General features: G+C 39.1%; 2 protein-coding genes across 9 annotated transcripts in view; one reads left to right on the top strand and one right to left on the bottom strand.

Annotated features, from left to right (window-relative positions):
* The window catches only part of PACRGL (parkin coregulated like), a 46,412-nt gene extending 25,520 nt beyond the window's left edge, over positions 1 to 20,892 (top strand). For 3 of the 4 annotated variants that reach the window (XR_005243826.2, XR_012091632.1, XM_008017769.3), the window contains one exon: positions 21 to 14,984. Coding sequence is in view for 1 of the 4 variants with exons in the window: in XM_008017769.3 (XP_008015960.2) it covers positions 21 to 35 (15 nt within the window). In the remaining 3 variants the exon portion in view is untranslated. Of the gene's footprint in view, positions 1 to 20; positions 14,985 to 18,674 lie in introns of those variants that run through there. The other variant, XR_012091631.1, reaches the window with a different exon arrangement.
* Positions 1 to 21,245, bottom strand: part of KCNIP4 (potassium voltage-gated channel interacting protein 4) — a 1,194,812-nt gene that overhangs the window by 4,347 nt on the left and 1,169,220 nt on the right. For all 5 annotated transcript variants that reach the window (XM_008017780.3, XM_073012493.1, XM_008017777.3 and 2 more), the window contains 3 exons: positions 15,792 to 15,862; positions 1,904 to 2,011; positions 59 to 163 (listed from right to left, as the gene is read on the bottom strand). In XM_008017780.3, the coding sequence (XP_008015971.1) occupies positions 59 to 163; positions 1,904 to 2,011; positions 15,792 to 15,862 (284 nt within the window). The remainder of the gene's footprint in view (positions 1 to 58; positions 164 to 1,903; positions 2,012 to 15,791; positions 15,863 to 21,245) is intronic.

Raw genomic sequence — 21,245 nt, 5'->3', positions numbered from 1 at the left:
TGGTGCTTGGCAAACATCAGGAAATTTTCTCCTAATTTCATTCCCTCTTCATTCCTACCTGAAAAAATGTTTCAACGTGTTGTCTGGGAGCATCTTCTTTGAGGACAGGATATGTACATTTACCCATCATGTCGTATATTGCTTTCATTATATCAAGCATTTCCTGAAAAGTAAAAGGCTTATGTGAGGTTGCACACATGTATGAAGAAACTATTCTAAGAAGCTCTGACAGATTTTTCCTACTCAATGACGACTGTTGGTTGTCCCAAAGGAAAAGCCAACAAACAGCTTTCTGCCTCAAGAGCAGAAGAATCAGATGTGAGAATGAATTCTGATCTCTTGGTTTCAAAATGAAGCAAATTTCCATGTATCTACCATAGGAAAAGAATATGCTGGTTTAATGTTTGGATTTCTATAGACTTTAAGTAGACCATGCTTATTTAATTGTATTATTATATATCTTATGTGTTGATCATCAGTTTCCATCTATTGAGAGTCAAATATACTGCACACCATATATTGAGAAAAGACACCATTTAGAATTAGTGAAATTAATTGGTAAGTCTTAAAGTTCATTAGGATTTTTGAAGTCACATGTGAAGACCAGTCAAAATATTTTGACCCTGGGAAGCACCTTGAAATTTTGTTAAAACAGTCTAATTTTTGCCATACCATTTTCATTCTTATGAGAGTAAAAATGTCTAATAACTTAAACATGTAGATTTATTGTTGCACATTTGTTTCACATGAAAGCTCTCTCGACTAGGTTGATAATACAGGTATATACTTTTAAGAGTATTCAATTCTATTATAAATGATAAAGTAATTTGTAAACAGGTGAAACCTTTTAAGATGTTTTAAGCATAGATAAGTAGCAAGTAGTTTGTTAGACACAGGCAGAATTCTTGAGATGTGTTAAACATAGAAAGGAATTGAAGAACAAGACATACCTAATACTCCTGAGGTACCTGGGTAATAAATATTCAGGGTATAAAAATATACAAGAAGCACTAACTAGGATATGCTGCATATACATGAACACTAAATAGTCATTGAGGTCTTAATTTGGCACCCAGTGGTGACAGCTATTCTGGCCCCAGGTGTCCTCTGTGCAAGAAACACAAATGAAACTCATGACTACTTATCAGGCTATACTTGTGGCCAGGCACACTTGCACCTGTGTCTCTCCAGTAGCGCAAGTTCATGTCACTGGCTGTTGGCCCCGGGCACCTTTTGTGTGTGGGGTCTCTTGCTCAAAATGCAATTCTGGGGAAGGCTTGTGAGGCAGAGAGAGACAGGACATAGGCACACAGCATGCCCAGGATTCAAGGAGTGTGGTCATTCAACCCCACTTGCATCCTATCCTATGTAGTTAACTTACCCGTCCCTTTACTTCTTGCTGTGTTTTAAACGGGTTTAATAAACTGTAATACGAGTATCTTAATTTGGTCTGTGAGCCTCGTTTCCTGGATAGTCTTCCTCAAAGTGCATTTGGAGACCCCACCATTGCATCAGGTCATTCCACAATCCCCATGATTGTAAAATTGCATTTCCTTATGGATCACATGCTATGGGGAAAAGAAAGGCTTCAGGCTAAATATTGAAACATGGCTTGGATACATTTTCTTTCTGATTCCAACCATGGTCTTAATACTGTGAATGGAATAAAGATGCCAGCAGGAAAAAAGTGTGTAATCTGTATGTGTTACATACTTACTTTGGAGCTTCACCATAAACCATTTCTGTCTATTCCAAATTTTTAATTATACATCTTTCTTCCACTACATAAAATACTTGGGATTTCCTGAGAAAAACTTTTCAAATTAATAATTGCAATTAATATTTTAAAGTTAAGAAATGAAAATCTTCCAAATTATTGCTATGTTGGTGAGGTATCCCCTACCTCTTTAGTGATGTAGCCATCTTTATTTATATCATACAGATTAAATGCCCAATTGAGTTTTTCTTGTACTGTCCCCCGGAGCAAAATGGAAAGACCTTTGATGAAATCCTAAAAAGAAATAAAAATACAATTTTATATGACATTTCTAAAAAAATAAAAATAAAAAAAAGAAAAAGAAATGATGGAAGTAAGGGCTACAACCCTCTGGAATTTGAACCATTTATTTAGCAAAATGATTGATGTGTTATTGGTTGTCTATTTTTCAGACTTCTCTGTGGGCATAAATCACTCGTTAGTCTTAACATTTTCATCTTGTAATTGGAAACTGAGTTAAATCAATGGTAGTACTGGAAATTGTACCAATGGATACCCACACGGCAAGAGGCTTGAGTATAAGTGGTGTTGGCTTTCCAGTGCAAGCACACATGATATACTAAAAGAATCTAATAGTTTTTTTTTCTTTTTAAATACAAGTGCACACATAACACACTTCAATGAAAAAACGTTTGCTAATAAGAAATGTGGCTGACCATAAAAGATAAACCACTTGTGGTCTCTAATTAGAAATCCAGTTATAATTTACATGTGGACAGTGGGTAAGAGCATGGAGCTGGAAAGGACAGACTGCCTGGTTTCACCCTCCAGCTGTATTACTGGATGGCTTTGTGTCTTCAGGCAACTTAACATCCCTTTTCCTCAATTTTGGTATCTGTAAAATGGATCTATAATAGTATCTACCTCTTCACAATTTTATGAGGATTGAAAAAGAGGCTGCTTATAATAGTTCCTGCCAAGGACATTGGCTGTGTAGGTTTTTGTTAAGTAAATGGAGCCCTCAGTTTGTATCCTGGTTAAGCTGGTTTGATTGCATTGCAGATTGGCCAGATTAACTTGATTAAATTCATTTATTTTATTTATTTTTTTTGAGATGGAATCTTGCTCTGTTGCCCAGGCTGGAGTGTAGTGGCGTGATCTTAGCTCACTGCAACTTCCACCTCCTACCTCCTGGGTTCAAGCAATTCTTCTGCCTCAGCCTCCCGAGTAGCTGGGACTACAGGCATCCGCTACCATGCCTGGCTAATTTTTGTATTTTTGGTAGAGATGGGGGTTTCACCATATTGGTCAGGCTGGTCTCGAACTCCTGACCTTATGATCTGCCCGCCTTGGCCTCTCAAAGTGCTGGGATTACAGGCATGAGCCACCGTGCCCGGCCAGATTTTTTGTTATGTACAGCAGGGTTAACGTTACAATGTGCTGTATTCAGTTTATAATCCAGTTTTAAGTAGGAATGAAAGCAGAGGGGAAATCCAAAAGTCTTCTGGGTGAATTTGCATTATATCTCCCTTTCCCACATTCCCTTATTTTATAGCTGTGTTTCTGTCCGAATTTCTCAAATTGTTTTTTCTTTTTTAAATAAGTAATATCCATATAGTTCAACATTTAAAAATTATGTAAGCCACCTGGTGAAAAACCTTTCTTCCATTCCTGGACCCAGCCACCTGTTCCTTTTACCCATAGACAGCTGGCATAAATAGTTTGTATTTACTTCCAAGGAATTTTTGTGCATATACAAGTATAAGATATATTTGTTTTACTGGCTAACAGACTTCTATACTTTTTTTTCCACTTAACCATAAATCAGGGAAACAATTCAAGTTTCCATTGTGTATGTAAATGCATTATTGTTTATTTAACCAAATTGTTCTTTTACATTTTTTCTGATTGTTATTTCTAGGTATTTTAACCTTTCTGTTGCTGTTGTAAATGAGATATTTTTCTATCATATATTCTAAATTAGTTGTTTGTATGTATGAAAGCTATTGATTTCTGTATAATTTTGTACCCTGTCAATTTGCTGATACCATATGTTGGTTTTCTTCTGGGTTTTCATGTGTGCAATAATATTAGCTGCAAATAGAGTTAATTTTACCTGTTTTCTAATTTTTGTGTTTAACTTTTTCCTAATTATATGGCCTAATATCTATAGAACAATGTTACATCATGTAACTGATAATATTCTTAGTTTTTTCTTGAACTTCAGAATATTTCAATTCGCTTTTAAGCATGATACTTGGTTTTATCATGGTGAAGAATTATACAACCATTCCACTTAGGCAAATTTATCAAGAATGACCACTGACCTTTTTTGGCAAAAATGAAAAATACAAAAGCAGAAATAGTTGTCAAATTCATATTGCAAGGGACCCTGAATAGCCCAGTCAATTTTAAGAAAGAAAAACCAACTTGGAGGACTCACACTACCTAATTTCAAAACAGTATAAAGTTACATTAATCAAAACAGTGGTACTGGCATAAAGACAGATGTATACAACAGTAGAATAGAATTGAGTCTAGATATAAACCCAGCTGTCTGTGGCCAGTTGATTTTTGAATAATGGTGCCAGGACCATTCAATAGCTATGGAAAGAATAGTCTCAATATATGGTGCTGTGGCACCTGGATCACCATACTTAGTCTACTTCCCATTGGCATGCAAGTTAGAATGTCAAGTGAGAGAAGAAGAGAGAAGGCCACAAGGTATTCCAATATTTGGCAGGCACAGAGAGGAGAAGCTGGCAAAGCATCTTGAAAAGAAGTTGCTAAAGAAGTGAGTGAGGAGAGCAGAGCATTTCCATAGGAAAGGATTGTTCATTTTGCTGCCAAGGTTGGAAAAATGTTCATTGGACCAGCAACATGGAGGTCACCAGCAAGTGATAGGGAACGGTCCAGTGGAGTAGGAGTGAAGAGTAATTTTTAATGAGGAGCACTTTGAATACTGAAGAGAAGAATCTAAAAAGTGTAAGAGTCAGAAATGGGCTGATGCTCCTGAGAAGGTGGGGAGGCTCCAGAACGCAGGTAGATGGGCCAACCTCAGAAGGGAGTTGATACAGGAGACAGAAGGACATGGTGTGGATGCCAGTAGCTGCTTTGCAGGTGGGAAGATGACTGCATTTCTGTCTGATAGCTTTAGTGAGTGTGAGCTGTTTGGGAGTGAGGAGCCAGGTAGAAGAGGTATGAATCTGAGGTTTGAGGAGAGAGAGGTGGGAGCTCTGCTACTAGGCAATAAGGTGATGTGCAAATTAGAAAAATGGAGACCTCCCTCAAATTATTTCCCTGCCATATTTTAGAAAATTATTTATGACATATAATGTAGTTTAATTAAAAGGTAATGACAGCCCTTGGAGGTGTAAGTGTACATCTTTCAAAACCAGCAGGCTGAGGATCATGGCTCATGGCTCATTCCTGTAATCCCAGCACTTCGGGTGGCAGAGGTGGGAGGATTGTTTGAGCCCACGAGTTTGAGAGCAGCCTGAGCAACCCAGCCAGATCCAAATTAACAAGAACAACAAATTAACTGGGCGTGGTGGTGCACACCTGTTGTCCCAGCTACTTGGGAGGCTGAGACGGGAATTGCTTGAGCCCAGAAGGTTGAGGCTACAGTGAACTAATTGCACCACTGTGCTTCAGCCTGGGTGACAGACCAAGACTCTGTCTCAAAAAAAAAAAAAAAAAAAAAAAATCCTTGGCTTTTTCAGAAGGTATAAAATATACATTGCAGAACACAGAGCCTTATTCATGGAAGATTGCTGAGCAGTTTTGAAAGCTAGATGAGGTTGATGGTTATTAATGTAAACTATTTTTTTTAAATTCACAAAGTAATAATAATATATCATTAATTTTAAGGGGAGCTGGCTACAGGGTCTTTGAAAACATGCTTAGAGTATTGGTTCTCAAAATATAATACGCAACACCTGGGGAGCTTGCTAACAGATTTCTGGGACCTATCCCAAGAATTATGATTCATTAGGTTGGAGTGGGACCCCAAAATTTACATGTTTGATACGTTCCAAGGCGAAGCGTATACTGCTTCCAGGGATCACACTTTGAGAACCACTGGCCTACAGTACTCATCATTGGCGTTGACCTCACCACCACACAAAACAGCAGAGTAACAATGAAAGATTTAAAGAGAGTACTTCTGGGGAATCCCCCCAAGATGGCCAAATAGGAACAGCTCCAGTCTACAGCTCCCAGCGTGAGTGACACAGAAGACGGGTGATTTCTGCATTTCCAACTGAGGTACCAGGTTCATCTCACTGGGACTTGTTGGACAGTGGGTGCAGCCCATGGAGTGTGAGCCGAAGCAGGGTGTGGCATTGCCTCACCCAGGAAGCGCAAGGGGTCAAGGAATTCCCTTTCCTAGCCAAGGGAAGCCGTGACAGATGGTACCTGGAAAATCGGGACACCCTCACCCTATACTGCACTTTTCTATTGCTCTTAGCAAATGGCACACCAGTAGATTATATCCTGCACCTGGCTCGAGACGTTCCCATCCTAATACTGCACTTTTCCAATGGTCTTAGCAAATGGCACACCAGGAGATTATATCCCGCACTTGGCTCGGAGGGTCCCATGCCCACAGAGCCTTGCTCACTGCTAGCACAGTGGTCTAAGATCGAAGTGCAAGGCAGAGCCTCACTCACTGCTAGCACAGCGGTCCAAGATCGAAGTGTAAGGCAGAAGCGAGGCTAGAGGAAGGGCGTCTGCCATTGCTGAGGCTTGACTAGGTAAACAAAGCAGCCTGGAACCTCAAACTAGGTGGAGCCCACTGCAGCTCAAAGAGGCCTGCCTGCCTCTGTAGACTCCACTTCTGGGGGTGGGGCATAGCTGAACAAAAGGCAGCAGAAACTTCTGCAGACTTAAACATCCCTGTCTGACAGCTCTGAAGAGAGTAGTGGCTCTCCCAGCCTGGAGTTTGAGATCTGACAACAGACTGCCTCAGGTGGGTCCCTGACCCCCGAGTAGCCTAACTGGGATACATCTCCCAGTAGGGGCCGACTGACACCTCATACAGCCAGGTGCCCCTCTAAGATGAAGCTTCTAGAGGAAGGATCAGGCAGCAACATTTGCCATTCTGCAATATTTGCTGTTCTGCAGCCTCTGCTGGTGATACCCAGGCAAACAGGGTCTGGAGTGGACCTCCAGCAAACTCCAACAGACATGCAGCTGAGGGTCCTGACTGTTAGAAGGAAAACTAACAGGAATAGCATCAGCATCAACAAAAAGGACATCCACACCAAAACCCCATCTGTAGGTCACCATCATCAAAGACAAAGGTAGATAAAACCACAAAGATGGGGAGAAATCAGAGCAGAAAAGCTGAAAATTCTAAAAATCAGAGCGCCTCTTCTCCAAAGAAATGCAGCTCCTTACCAGCAATGGAAGAAAGCTGGATGGAGAATGACTTTGACGAGTTGACAGAAGTAGGCTTCAAAAGATCAGTAATAACAAACTTCTCTGAGCTAAAGGAAGATGTTTGAACGCATCGCAAAGAAACTAAAAGCCTTGAAGAAAGATTAGATGAATGGCTAACTAGAATAAATAGTGTAGAGAAGACCTTAAATGACCTGATGGAGCTGAAAACCGTGGCACAAGAACTACATGACGCATGCACAAGCTTCAGTAGCTGACTCGATCAAGTGGAAGAAAGGGTATCATTGATTGAAGATCAAATGAATGAAATGAAGTGAGAAGAGAAATTTAGAGAAAAAAGAGTTAAACAAGCAAATCCTCCAAGAAATATGGGACTGTGAAAAGACCAAATCTACATCTGACTGGTGTACCTGAAAGTGACAGGGAGAATGGAACCAAGTTGGAAAACACCCTTCAGGATATTATCCAGGAGAACTTCCCCAACCTAGCCAGGCAGGCCAACATTCAAATTCAGAGAATGCCACAAAGATACTCCTCGAGGAGAGCAACCCCAAGACACATAATTGTCAGATTCACCAAGGTTGAAATGAAGGAAAAAATGTTAAGGGCAGCCAGAGAGAAAAGTCGGGTTACCCAGAAAGGGAAGACTAACAATGGATCTCTCAGCAGAAACTCTACAAGCCAGAAGAGAGTGGAGGCCAGTATTCAACATTCTTAAAGAAAAGAATTTTCAACCCAGAATTTCATATCCAGCCAAACTGAGCTGCCTAAGTGAAGGAGAAATAAAATCCTTTTTAGGAAAGCAAATGCTGAGAGATTTTGTTACCACCAGGCCTGCCTTACAGGAGCTCCTGAAGGAAGCACTAAACATGGAAAGGAACAATTGGTACCAGCCACTGCAAAAACATGCCAAATTGTAAAGACCATTGATGCTAGGAAGAAACTGCATCAATTAACAGGCAAAATAACCAGCTAACATCATAATGACAGGATCAAATTCACACATAACAATATTAACCTTAAATGCCAATGAGCTAAATGCCCCAATTAAAAGACATAGACTGGCAAATTGGATAGAGTCAAGACCCATCAGTGTGCTCTATTCAGGAGACCCATTTCATGTGCAGAGACACACATAGGCTCAAAATAAAGGGATGGAGGAAGATCTACCAAGCAAATGGAAAACAAACAAACAAAAAAAGCAGGGGTTGCAATCCTAGTCTCTGATAAAACAGACATTAAACTAACAAAGATCAAAAGATATAAAAAAGGCCATTACATAATGGTAAAGGAATCAATTCAACAAGAAGAGCTAACTATCCTAAATATATATGCACCCAATACAGGAGCACCCAGATTCATAAACCAAGTCCTTAGAGACCTACAAAGAGACTTAGACTCCCACACAATAATAATGGGAGACTTTAACACCCCACTGTCAACATTAGACAGATCAATGAGACAGAAGGTTAACAAGGATATCCAGGACTTGAACTCAGCTCTGCACCAAGCAGACCTAATAGACTTCTACAGAACTCTCCACCCCTAATCAACAGAATATACAGTCTTCTCAGCACCACATCACACTTATTCCAAAACTGCCCACATAGTTGGAAGTAAAGCACTCCTCAGCAAATGCAAAAGAACAGAAATCATAACAAACTGTCTCTCAGACCACAGTGCAATCAAATTAGAACTCAGGATTAAGAAACTCACTCAAAACCACACAACTACATGGAAACTGAACAACCTGCTCCTGAATGACTACTGGGTAAATAATGAAATGAAGGCAGAAATGAAGATGTTCTTTGAAACTAATGGGAACAAAGACACAACATACCAGAATCTCTGGGACACATTTACAGCAGTGTGTAGAGGGAAATTTATAGCACTAAATGCCCACAAGAGAAAGGAGGAAAGATCTCAAGATGCAAAATCAATGTGCAAAAATCACAAGCATTCCTATACACCAATAATAGACAAACAGAGCCAAATCATGAGTGAACTCCCATTCACAATTGCTTCAAAGAGAATAAAATACCTAGGAATCCAACTTACAAGGGATGTGAAGGACCTCTTCAAGGAAAACTACAAACCACTGCCCAATGAAATAAAAGAGGACACAAACCAATGGAAGAACATTCCATGCTCATGGATAGGAAGAATCAATATTGTGAAAATGGCTATACTGCCCAAGGTAATTTACAGATTTAGTGCCATCCCCATCAAGCTACCAATGACTTTCTTCACAGAATTGTAAAAAACTACTTTAAAGTTCATATGGAACCATAAAAGAGCCCACATTGCCAAGACAATCCTAAGCCAAAAGAACAATCCTAAGCCAAAAGCTGGAGGCATCACACTACCTCACTTCAAACTATACTACAAGGCTACAGTAATCAAAACAGTATGGTACTGGTTGGTACCAAAATAGAGATATAGACCAATGGAACAGAACAGAGCTCTCAGAAATAATACCACACATCTACAGCCTTCTGATCTTTGACAAACCTGACGAAAACAAGCAATGGGGAAAGGATTCCCTGTTTAATGAGTGGTTCTGGGAAAACTGGCTAGCCATATGTAGAAAGCTGAAACTGGATCCCTTCCTTACACCTTATACAAAAATTAATTCAAGATGGATAAAAGACTTAAATGTTAGACCTAAAACCATAAAAACCCTAGAAGAAAACCTAGGCAATACCATTCAGGACATAGGCATAGGCAAGGACTTCATGACTAAAACACCAAAAGCAAGGGCAACAAAAGCCAAAATTGACAAATGGGATCTCATTAAACTAAAGAGCTTCTGCACAGCAAAAGAAACTACCATCAGAGTGAACAGGCAGCCTACAGAATGGGAGAACATTTTTGCAGTCTACCCATCTGACAAAGAGCTAATATCCAGAATATAGAAAGAACTTAAACAAATTTACAAGAAAAAAATCAACCCCATCAAAAAGTGGGTGAAGGATATGAACAGACACTTCTCAAAAGAAGACATTTATGCAGCCAACAGACACATGAAAAAATGCTCATCATCACTCGCCATCAGAGAAATGCAAATCAAAACCACAACAAGATACCATTTCACACCAGTTAGAGTGGCGATCATTAGAAAGTCAAGAAACAACAGATGCTGGAGAGGATGTGGACAAATAGGAACGCTTTTACACTGTTGGTGGGATTGTAAATTAGATCAACCATTTGGAAGACAGTGTGATGATTCCTCGAGGATCTAGAACTAGAAATATCACTTGACCCAGCCATCCCATTACTGGGTATATACCCAAAGGATTATAAATCATGCTGCTATAAAGACACATACATACATATGTTTATTGCGGCACTATTCACAAGAGCAAAGACTTGGAACCAACCCAAATGTCCATCAGTGACAGACTGGATTAAGAAAATGTGGCACATATACACCATGGAGTACTATGCAGCCATAAAAAAGGATGAGTTCATGTCCTTTGTAGGGACATGGATGAAGCTGGAAACCATCATTCTGAGCAAACTATTGCAAGGACAGAAAACCAAAGACTGCATGTTCTCACTCATAGGTGGGAATTGAACAATGAGATCACTTGGACACAGGGTGGGGAACATCACACACTGGGGTCTGACTTGGGGTGGGGGGTGGGGGGAGGGATAGGATTAGGAGAAATACCTAATGTAAATGACGAGTTAATGGGTGTAGCACACCAACATGGCACATGTATACATATGTAACCTACACGTTGTACACATGTACCCTAGAACTTAAAGTATAATAATAGTAATAAGTAAAATAAAAATAGCACTTCTAAGTCAATTGTGGACTTGTGGTGTTTGCCTCCCTATTAGGTCCCAAATTTCCATTTGGTGCTCCATGATGTTCTGTGGAAGCTCACTCCATCTCTGCATCTAGTGAAACAGCCATGACCTGGGCAAAGTTAGGAAGTACATTTATCCCTTTGGCTGGACAACTGGATCTGTGGTTGGCATTTTACTAAACCTAGTCCAAGTCTAAGCATGACTCCCCAGACTCAGAGTCTTGCTAGGAATGGTAGGACAGAGATGTACTTCTTTCCTTGCTCAACAGGAGCAATGAATCCTGCAGCCAAGAAGCTGTGGCCTCTTCTTGCAGCCCTAAAGGGTCCCACCCTTAGGTTGTAGCCAGTCCCATCTCTGGCCTTTTTGTTCCTGTGAACCAATGAAATTACCATACTGTTTTTCGGTCACTTAATGTATCCTTTTCTAATATTTGTGAACAAAAGTATCCTGATTCACATGCTGACATCTGATTCACATCTTCTTAAATATTATATATCCTGGACCAATTTACATTAAAAGATAGCTATGGACTTTGAGCACCTCTCTCTTTTTATCTTGTGGGATGGTATCAGTAAAGACTTATTTAAAACAGGAATGACTATCTCTTTTTGTGCAAAAGAAAAATGAGAAACTTAATGTGGCTTATAAGATTTTTGCTCCATGCTTTTCTGAGTGGTAAGTCTCTCAAGTAGGAAGTGGCAAACTCAACAACAACTCTCAAAGAGTACTTCGCACAATTACTTTACTTGTAAATGTCAATGGAGGTTATATCTGTTCCCTAATGTACAAAAAATGATAAAGGGGTGGGGAGGTCTGTACCGAATTCTGGTTTCCATTCTCTTATTGTCAAGGCAAAAGAAGGAGAAAGGCATAGAGATTTGACTTTATAATAGCCTGGACTTGTTCAGTTGTGGATTCTGTTCATCTGTCACACCTTTAATGAGTGCCTCAATGCTGGTCACTATGCCAGGGACATTAGTCCTCCTGACTCCCCTGACTCCCTGCCAATCAAAGGCTGCTATGGCTTAGAATCATGCATTTACATGTAGTTGTCTTACTGGGTAATGAGGTGACCAATGTCATTATTAACTGGCTTTGTTAGAAAAGTTCCCCCAACTAGTGTAAATTAGTTCAACCATTGTGGAAGACAGTGTGGTGATTCCTCAAGGATCTAGAACCAGAAATACCATTTGACCCAGCAATCCTGTTACTGGGTATATACCCAAAGGATTATAAATCATTCTACTATAAAGACACATGCACATGTATGTTTATTGCAGCGCTATTCACAATGGCAAAGACTTTGAACCAAACCTGAATGTCCATTAATAATAGACTGGATAAAGAAAATGTGGCACATATACACCATGGAATACTATGCAGCCATAAAAAATGATGAGTTCATGTCCTTTGTGGGGACATGGATGAAGCTGGAAACCGTCATTCTCAGCAAAGTATCACAAGAACAGAAAACCAAACACTACATGTTCTCATAAGTGGGGGTTGAACAATGAGAACACACGGACATAGGGAGGGGGACATCACACACCAGGGCATGTCCGAGGGTGGGAGGGTTAGGGGAGGGATAACATTAGCAGAAATACTTAATGTAGGTGATGGGTTGATGGGTGCAGCAAACCACCATGGAACGTGTACACCTATGTAACAAAAGTGCACACTCTGCACATGCATTCCAGAACTTAAAGTATAATAAAAAACAAAAACAAAAACAAAACCCCAACTGATAACTGCTATAGTTAACTTCTAATAAATAATGAGCACATATTTGGTGCCAGACACAGAGCCAAGCCCTTTACTGACATTATGACTTTTTCATTCTTACACTATCTTATTAAGTAGCTTTGGTTGCTGATGTTTTAGTGGTATGAATACTAAGGTCAAGAGGGTTAAGTACTCAGCCCAGGGTCTCAGAGCCACTGGGTGGCAAAATGGAGATTAGATCCCATCATACCAAATCCAGAGCCCCTCATATCATATTTATTCTGCCTTTTCAGATTTAAGCAAATTAAGTGGAAATCTCCCATTATCCTTTATCATAGAATCAGATGGTCTCTCTACTTCTCAGTATTCTATTGCTATTCAAAATGTGTTCATTCCCTAACCATTTCTGTTTTCTAGAGATTTCCCAGGTAGCTAATCAACTTAGAAAAGTAACTGCAACAGCCTAGTTTTAAATTTGATTTTCATCCAAACTTTATTAATTTAGCCATTAGTTTTCCCATAGAAGGCAAGGCATTTTACCAATATGCATATCATATACAACCATTACAACTAATTTCCCAAATTATAATCAGTGTTCATTGCAATTACTGGTATTTTACATAAATATTATAAAAGCAATGTTATGCATGGTTCCATATCATTAACACCAGACTAAATTTACGTGTAAAATTGGATATAATTTGCCCTAGGAAATTGGTGGTATATTTCTGATACGTAAGTAATTTCAAGTAATGGAATCACTAATAGTTTTTGCCTTACTCATCCTCTGGAAGCCAGGTATAAAAGTTTATATTAGGTGAACTGTATTAGGTAAAACCTTTGGCTTCTATATTATAAATTAAGACTGTGCTGTAATTAAACTTGTTCCTAAAGTGAAGCAAACACAAATACGACATTATCATGAAATGATCAGTTACTCTCATGGAATGACTTAAGCTGCCATTAGCAAAAGAAACATTATGGAGACTGGAACCCAGGACACTCTTCCCACAACCATCTCCTCTCCCTCCACTAACTGCTGCTTCTACACCCAGGATAAACCTGCCTGCCCCATCTTGACTTAGTTCATTCCCTCTCCTTAGTTCATTTCTTCTCCACTCTCAGCTTTTATTTTTCTCTTCTCAGTGATATTTTTCACTTAAGTTATGGGAGATGACGTTTTGGGATTCCTGGCCCAGAATCTTTGCAATTGTGGTACCCAGTCTGCATGAGCACGGAGTATGTGTGAGGAGGTTTGGGTGCCCCTGTTCATCCTGCCCCTGTGGTGACTGGCTGGATTACATCGCAGTAGGCTGCACCCTTCTTTTTTCATCTGGACTGCACAAAGCCCTTGCACCCAGATAGCTGCCTACGCCCATATGAACTTTTCTTTTAAACATAACAGTTCTATTGAAATACAATTCTACCAATTTTGTTTTAATTTCTTTTGAATTTGTTTCATGCTTCACCTCCAATACCTTTACTGGAGTTCAGGCTTTCATCAGCCCCTGTCTGGACTCTTGGCATACTTAGCTGCTAATTACACTCCATGTTTCCAGGAACATAGCTCTGATAAATTACCATCCCTGCCAAAAATTCTACAAAGACTCCTCATCTCCTGCAAGATAGTCCAGTCTCCTGCCTAAGATGTGTCAGGATTTGGCCTCTGTCTCCTTCCCCAGCCTTCGCTCTTGGCTCTCCAATTGTGTATTCTATCTTCTTGATGATTTACACATGTTTTCTCTTGGTTCCCAGGCCTGATATACTCTGTCCAGCCTCTGCCCCACTCTCCATTGCTTCCCATCCCATCCCAAGCCTTTATTCTCTTAAGGAGCTCCTGACTGTCCTTTAGACTTTGCCCATTGATTACACTGGGCAGGTTTCCCTGCTACAGCCTTTTTTGCACCCGTACCATTTCCTTGCTGACCTCATTCATCATCTGCTTCCCTTTATCAGGGCTCTCATCAAAATTTCTGCTGATATTTAAGATGCATCCTTCCTCACTTCCAAAAATAAATGCATCTTCCAAATTATCTCTCATATATATACATATTCCATAAATATATATATATATGTATATATGGAAAAGAGAAACTGGAATCACGAAGCAAAATATGTATAATGCTACTTCTGAGCCCAAGCACAACCAAATCAGAATGTAACAAATGAGGTATATATTTTTCACATGTTTTCCCTAACAAAAATAAAACCCTTCACAGCTGATTAGAGTTCATGTTGGGTTTATTCTCCTAATATTTAAATCAATATACTACAATTTGTGATCTGCCATGTACCATTTGAATCATATGAATTACATATATATATATATGAAATATACATATATAAGCTATGTAAGTATCTAGGACATATTTCATTTTACTAGAAATATACAGTAGTTCATGAACGAAATTATACACAGTAGTTCATGAACAGAATTATATACAGTAGTTCATGAACGAAATTAAATACTTTCTAGCCAGACGTGGTGGCAAGCTGTAATCCCAGCTACTCAGGAGGCTTGAGGCAGGAGAATCACTTGAACCTGGGTGGCAGAGGTTGCTGTGAGCTGAGATTGTGCCACTGCACTCCAGCCTTTATGACAGAGCAAGACTCTGTCTCTCAAAAAAAAAAAAAAAAAAAAAAAAACCCACAACTTTCTCTACAGATCACTTAAAGTTTGTCATTTAAAAAGAGATTTCCTCGTAGAATTGTCAGACTGGTGAATATAGTCTTTTTCTACATTTAATTTATTGCCCATTTGCCCCACTTACTAAGACTGCCACAGCGGGGCTTTTGACTTTATCATCTTTGTATTTCCAAGGCCTACCACTGACTGGCCCATAAGGAGGTGTCAGTAACTGTTAGTTAAATCATTTGCCTTCTGGGACTTTTCACATGCAGTTGAAGAAATGGACTCTCCTTGTATGAGCCAATATAAAGCACTAGAATATAAACTAAATGTGGCTTGCAATTCGTACGTCTTTTGAAAGATAATTCTTGGCATTTACATGAGAGAAAGGGAATGTCCTTGGGCTTTATTTCCCCTGAGCAAAAATAATCATCACGGAACTCACATTTCCTCCTAAAAAGCGTAAACTAAAGTCAAATGATAGGAGTGTAATCCAGGGCTTACCTCGAAACTCACAGCTCCATTGTGGTCCGTATCAAACGCATTGAACAGAAAGTGTGCATATGTTGTAGAGTCTGAAATGGTGAAAAGGCAATATTAAGTCAGTGTTTCCATATCCAACATAAGACTTAGATTGCAGTCCAAGCTTCCTTTGATCCAGAAGAATTAACTCTGCCTCCTTTAGTTTGTGCTTTCTTCACAACTGCTTACCCTCTTTCTGTAGAGGACTAGAGTTTGAGATTCACAGGAATGAGCAACCTAGATAGAGGCCATTGGTGACAAACATTCTCTATGAGTTTCTGGCTGGCAATGCTGTAGTCCTGGGTGATGAGATTAACACTGGGACAAGAAATGAATGGTCCCATAGGTGGATGTGAAGATTGCGACTTGTCTGGAATTTGCTTCGTATTTGGGCGAGACCATCTCTAGAAGCAAAGTAATAATAATATTAATGAGACAGAGACGAGTTGCTATTGTTAGTGTCTCTGTCATTATTAGAACTTTCATCATTGTTACAACTCAGAAAATGATATTGGGACTTAGAGAGGGTGAAAAACATGCCCAAAGTCACACAGTGAAGAAGGAGTAAATCTGGGACATGAACTTAGGTCTTTCTGACTCTGAGAATCAGGCTAGCCCACAGGCAGTGAAGTTGGCTGATGGATTGGGGTCAGTGGTCACTTGGGAAGTTTCTGTGGCTGTGTTGGAAGGGGACTGGGTGGTCCTACATGTTCCTAGTTGTATGAAGTTGCATGAAGTAGGGAGCCCCTACTCTGTCAGGGTCCTGGGTGGGATTCGAGGATCTGGGTAATGATGGACAATTATGTCTTCTGAAGTCTAACAGGTGTTCTTAGTTTGCTTCCATCAGGTATTCTTCCCCTCTCATTTTTCCTTCCTTCCTCTCCTGTTTCTCCTTTGTTTCCTTAATCTCTGGGCTTTCTGCCATTTCATTTAAAAGTCTGTATTTTTTCCTTATTGTTTTCTGTTCTGAGTGCCTAGCTTTCATTCCTAAGGGTTTCTGTGCTTGAACCTTGATAAAATTTACATGATTATTTTCAGTGTTTCATCTCATGGGCTTTAGCCTTTTATTTTAACCTTTTTTGTCTTTTCAAAATCAAATGGTAACCTTTTCGCTCATTGGCTCTAGCCTTTTATCTTCTGTTTTAAAGCTCATCTATTTCTAACTTTTAACCTTTATTGGGTTTTAACTTATCATTGATTTACTTTTTACTTTATGAATTGCTTTTTATAGGCTGTCAGAAAGCTAAGTCACAGTAACAGGAGTACAGAATTGCCCTCCCCAGATAAGAGAGGTCAGAGGTCATCTAAATTTCTCTGATGGCTCTCAGGGCCTACGGCCTCCTTATAGGTTGTTTTTCCTGAATGCTTCAGTGCAGTAATTAACATTACTGAAGGCTACACATTTCATGAGGTAGATTGTACACTCAGTTTCTCAGAATGACAGTGGCATCTTCGGTCATCTCTCACCTTTTTAATAGGCTATGAGGAACTACTCATCTTTAAACACAGGAATTACTAGCACTGTTTTCAGTGAACTAACCAAGCACCAAAATTGGGTCTAAATAATATGTAACACCGTGACATCTAGAGTGGACGTCCATCCAGTATTGATAGGTTGCAGGAAGAAATCCTTTTGCCTATGGAGCCAGGGGTTTAATTACCATAAACTTAGTTCTGTTGTTGGGAAGCTCCATTATAGAGTTATCAAGAATTGGCAGCCTATTTCAACTTGCAAACTTGTTTTACTCTCAACAGTACTTTTTCACAGACTTCTTGAACTACATAGTGCCCTCTGGAGATGTGAATTGATCGATGGTGTGTGAAACTTATTTTCGGAGGAGGAAAAAAAAAAAGAGATTTTGCATATTTTATAATGACCTTCATTAAGCAAGTCTCTTGTTACCCTGTTTTTACGATCAGAGTAAATGTTTTTACCTTAGCAAGCAGTACTCACTGTGAATAATGGCTCAAAGCAAACGATGTTTGCTATTTTTTTTAATCAAAAAAATAAAAAAAGAACATGGGTATGTGATAATTACTATTCTTCTCAAACGGAGTTTTTCTAGCTTAAAGCTTGACATGTGGGAATTATGCTTTCCATGTGGTACAGAGGACATCCTGTTCTTCTAAATGTGCCTCGGCAGTTCTTTTAGAAGTTACAGCAGCTTCCCAGTCTAGACAATCCATGCACAGAGGTTTTGGTAATAGCATAGTAGAGTCAGACTGCCTGAATTTAAATCTCAGCTTCACCAAAGATTAAGTGCATGACCTCAAGCAAGTTGTTTTACCTTTGTGTGGCTCAGTTTCCTCATCTACAAAATAACAACAATATCAGTATGTACTTCATAGAGGTTTTTTTTTTTGAGACAAAGTCTTGCTCTTGGCTCCAGGCTGGAGTGCAATGGCACGATCTCGGCTCACTGCAACCTCCACCTCCTGGGTTCAAGCAGTTCTCCTACCTCAGCCTCCCAAGTAGCTGGGATTACAGGCACCTGCCACCACACCTGGCAAAGTTTTGTATGCTTAGTAGAGACAGGGTTTCATCACGTTGGCCAGACTGGTCTCAAACTCCTGACCTCAGGTGATCCACCTGCCTCAGCCTCCCAAAGTGCTGGGATTTACAAGTGTGAGCCACTGTGCCTGGCCTTCATAGAGATCTTATAAAGTTTAAATGAGACACTGTTTGCAAAGTGTTTAGAAATAAGCCTATATACTTATTAAAATTTCAATAAATATTAGCTATTATTTCCTGGACAAGCCACTTTTATTTCAACTACCTTAAACACATGTGATCAAATCTTTTACAAATGTAACATCTTTTCACCTTAAATAACTGTTTTTTTAGGATTTCTGTTGTGTGTCTAGGTGACGAGCTCTAATTTAATGCAATTTACCGCTCAATAAAAGACAAGAAAATTATGTCCTAAAAAGCAGTGGTCCTTCTGGTGGAGTTTGGATTTCTTCTGGCAAGCACTTGAAGACAGTGGAAAGTTTGAAAGAAGAGGAGTGAAGCTACTTGCTTTGATTGGGTGAGAGAAATAAGCAAAGGCATAGAAATGTCCAGCGAGGCAGAAAACTGGATAAAATGACGAAAAGAGAAACTGTCTACAGAAGCATCTATGGTTCTGGTTTTACTCCACTGTGTTCTTAAGCACTCAATAAATATTTGTTAAAAGAATGAATAACTGGCTTCTTGGAATCTAGATTTCAGTACAGTCCAGGGCTTAAAAGATGTAACAATGATCTCCCTTCTCTGTCTATGATCTCTTCGTGATCACATTTCTTTAAATAACAAAAATAGTTACTGAGTTTGTTAAGCTGAGATTGCCTCAGTTTCTTATAATTTTACTTGTGAAGCTGAAAAATAAATGTTGAGATTTGAGAGTTGAGCAACAAAATTTACAGATTCTTAGGATGGGAAGACATTTTGGATATTATTTAGTATTGTATTTACATTGAACAAAGGTAAAAATAGGGACTTTTAGTGACATACTGAGGTCACCTAGTTACTTCATGGTAGAGTTGGTAATGAAATCAAGATATTCCTATACTATTTCTTAGAAATCGGGATACTAGAGTAGAAAAAAACCTGAGGATTCCTTTGATGTGACTCCTACATTTTACAGAGAAACAACCTGAGGCCAAGAAAAGTAAACTACTCGAGGTTACATACCTTGATAGGTAGCAGTCTATCCACAAACTCTGAACTGTCTTAGTCCAAAGGTCTTAACCCAATTATATTGAGAACACAATGCATATAGCAAATAACCCTTGAGTTCGTTCTTCATAGTATTTGAATAAACACTACTTGATTATCATGCCCCAGGTTTGTAGAATGAAATCAATCTGGTTTATTTCTTTTTCCTATCCCAAAGCCCTACTCCCACCGAATTCAAGCACGAAGAATAGAATTAGCTTCATGTATTGGAATATACAATTCATGACATCGTTACTGTGGTAAGGCAAGTTCATATGCATGAGTAGTAGCTTCCGTCAATAAGCCCTCTGTAAATCACCCTGAAAAATTGTTAGAAATATTGTCCTAGGGCAAGGATACTCAGTGGGTGAAGTCTTTTTTAAATTTTAATCTTTATGTCTACAGAACTCATCTGACTCAAGTGCCTTGCACACAGCAGCTGCTTAATAAATGTTTATTGATTATTATGACTTGAGCTGGTTCATTCATTCATTCATTCATTCATTCAACAGCTATCTATTAGATGCCTAGTGTAGACAACATAAGTGCATTCCTACAGCATGAGCAGAAATAGCCCAGGAAACTAATTTTTATGGGCTTTAAAAATGTTTAGTGAACTAAAAGCTTACATACTAAGCTTCTATTATATGTGGAGTTTAAAAAGTTTTTGCGTAACCATATAGGCAATAGCACCAACAAGCCATCTCCTCTCTGCTTGCCTTAGAGTAGCCATACTTTATCCCCTGCAAACAAGAGGCTTTTGTTCAATCCAGTTTTTTCTGACATCCAGCTCACCAAGCAAGTTGGGCTTGATAAACTGTTTCACAAAGCAATAGAGAAAGCTAACAGCCTGACACAATACAAATTGCAGAGAGTTCTGTAGATAAGACAAAGCACTTTCCTGGAGGAAATGGTGAGATGTTGTGATTTATGGACCCATCAGTGTTACTGTTCATAATGAGAAAACCTGTTGCATTCAGACCATCATCCTGAATAAACGATGGCTCCATGGAAGTGTAAGGATGGCCATCACATGAATTTGCTTGCCATCAGAGATCACGTTCTTCTTTAGGACATTTTTCCTTTCCTGGCCACATATAAGGAACAATTTGTATGTATGATATTAATTTTTTAAATGCAAAGCAAATCATAATTCTTTAAAATATTTCATTTCCTTCAGCAATGCCTCGTGTTCAGATTTCTGCATTCAATTCATATGAATAATCAAATAATTGTTAAGAGTGTGACAGTAATTTTTTCTCAAATCCCTAATCCCTTTGGATTTTGTAACAGGAATCCTTTGCAAAATAGATGTGCTCTGTTTAAGAAGATGTTCTCTAATGCGGAAATGTTATTTTTCAAATAAAGATATAATTTTAATGTGGAGCTGTATCCAAGTTTTAGTATGTAATAACTTGATTTGAAATGATTGAAAAATGAGGATTTTCATCTGCATTGGTGCTTTGATATTAATGCTTATTAAGATGTTGGTAGGCACTCAGTAAATATAATTTTTCTTTAAAAAATCCATGGGTTTTAAACAATTTAGAGAAATATGAGGTAGTTAATTAATTCCCCAAATTAGTCTCTCATTAGTGCAGACAGTGAACCCATTATAATCCTGGCATCAGGTACTATTACCAATACCTGTCTGTGGTCTGTGAGAAGGGCCCTCCCCTCTGCACTGTAGTAATGAGATGGGGTGGGAGAGTTGTCATCCAAAGTATATCCAAATTCAC

Source organism: Chlorocebus sabaeus, chromosome 27, assembly GCF_047675955.1.
Source record: "Chlorocebus sabaeus isolate Y175 chromosome 27, mChlSab1.0.hap1, whole genome shotgun sequence".
NCBI classification, from domain to species: domain Eukaryota; kingdom Metazoa; phylum Chordata; class Mammalia; order Primates; family Cercopithecidae; genus Chlorocebus; species Chlorocebus sabaeus.
This window is presented reverse-complemented; position numbering and strand designations above follow the sequence as displayed.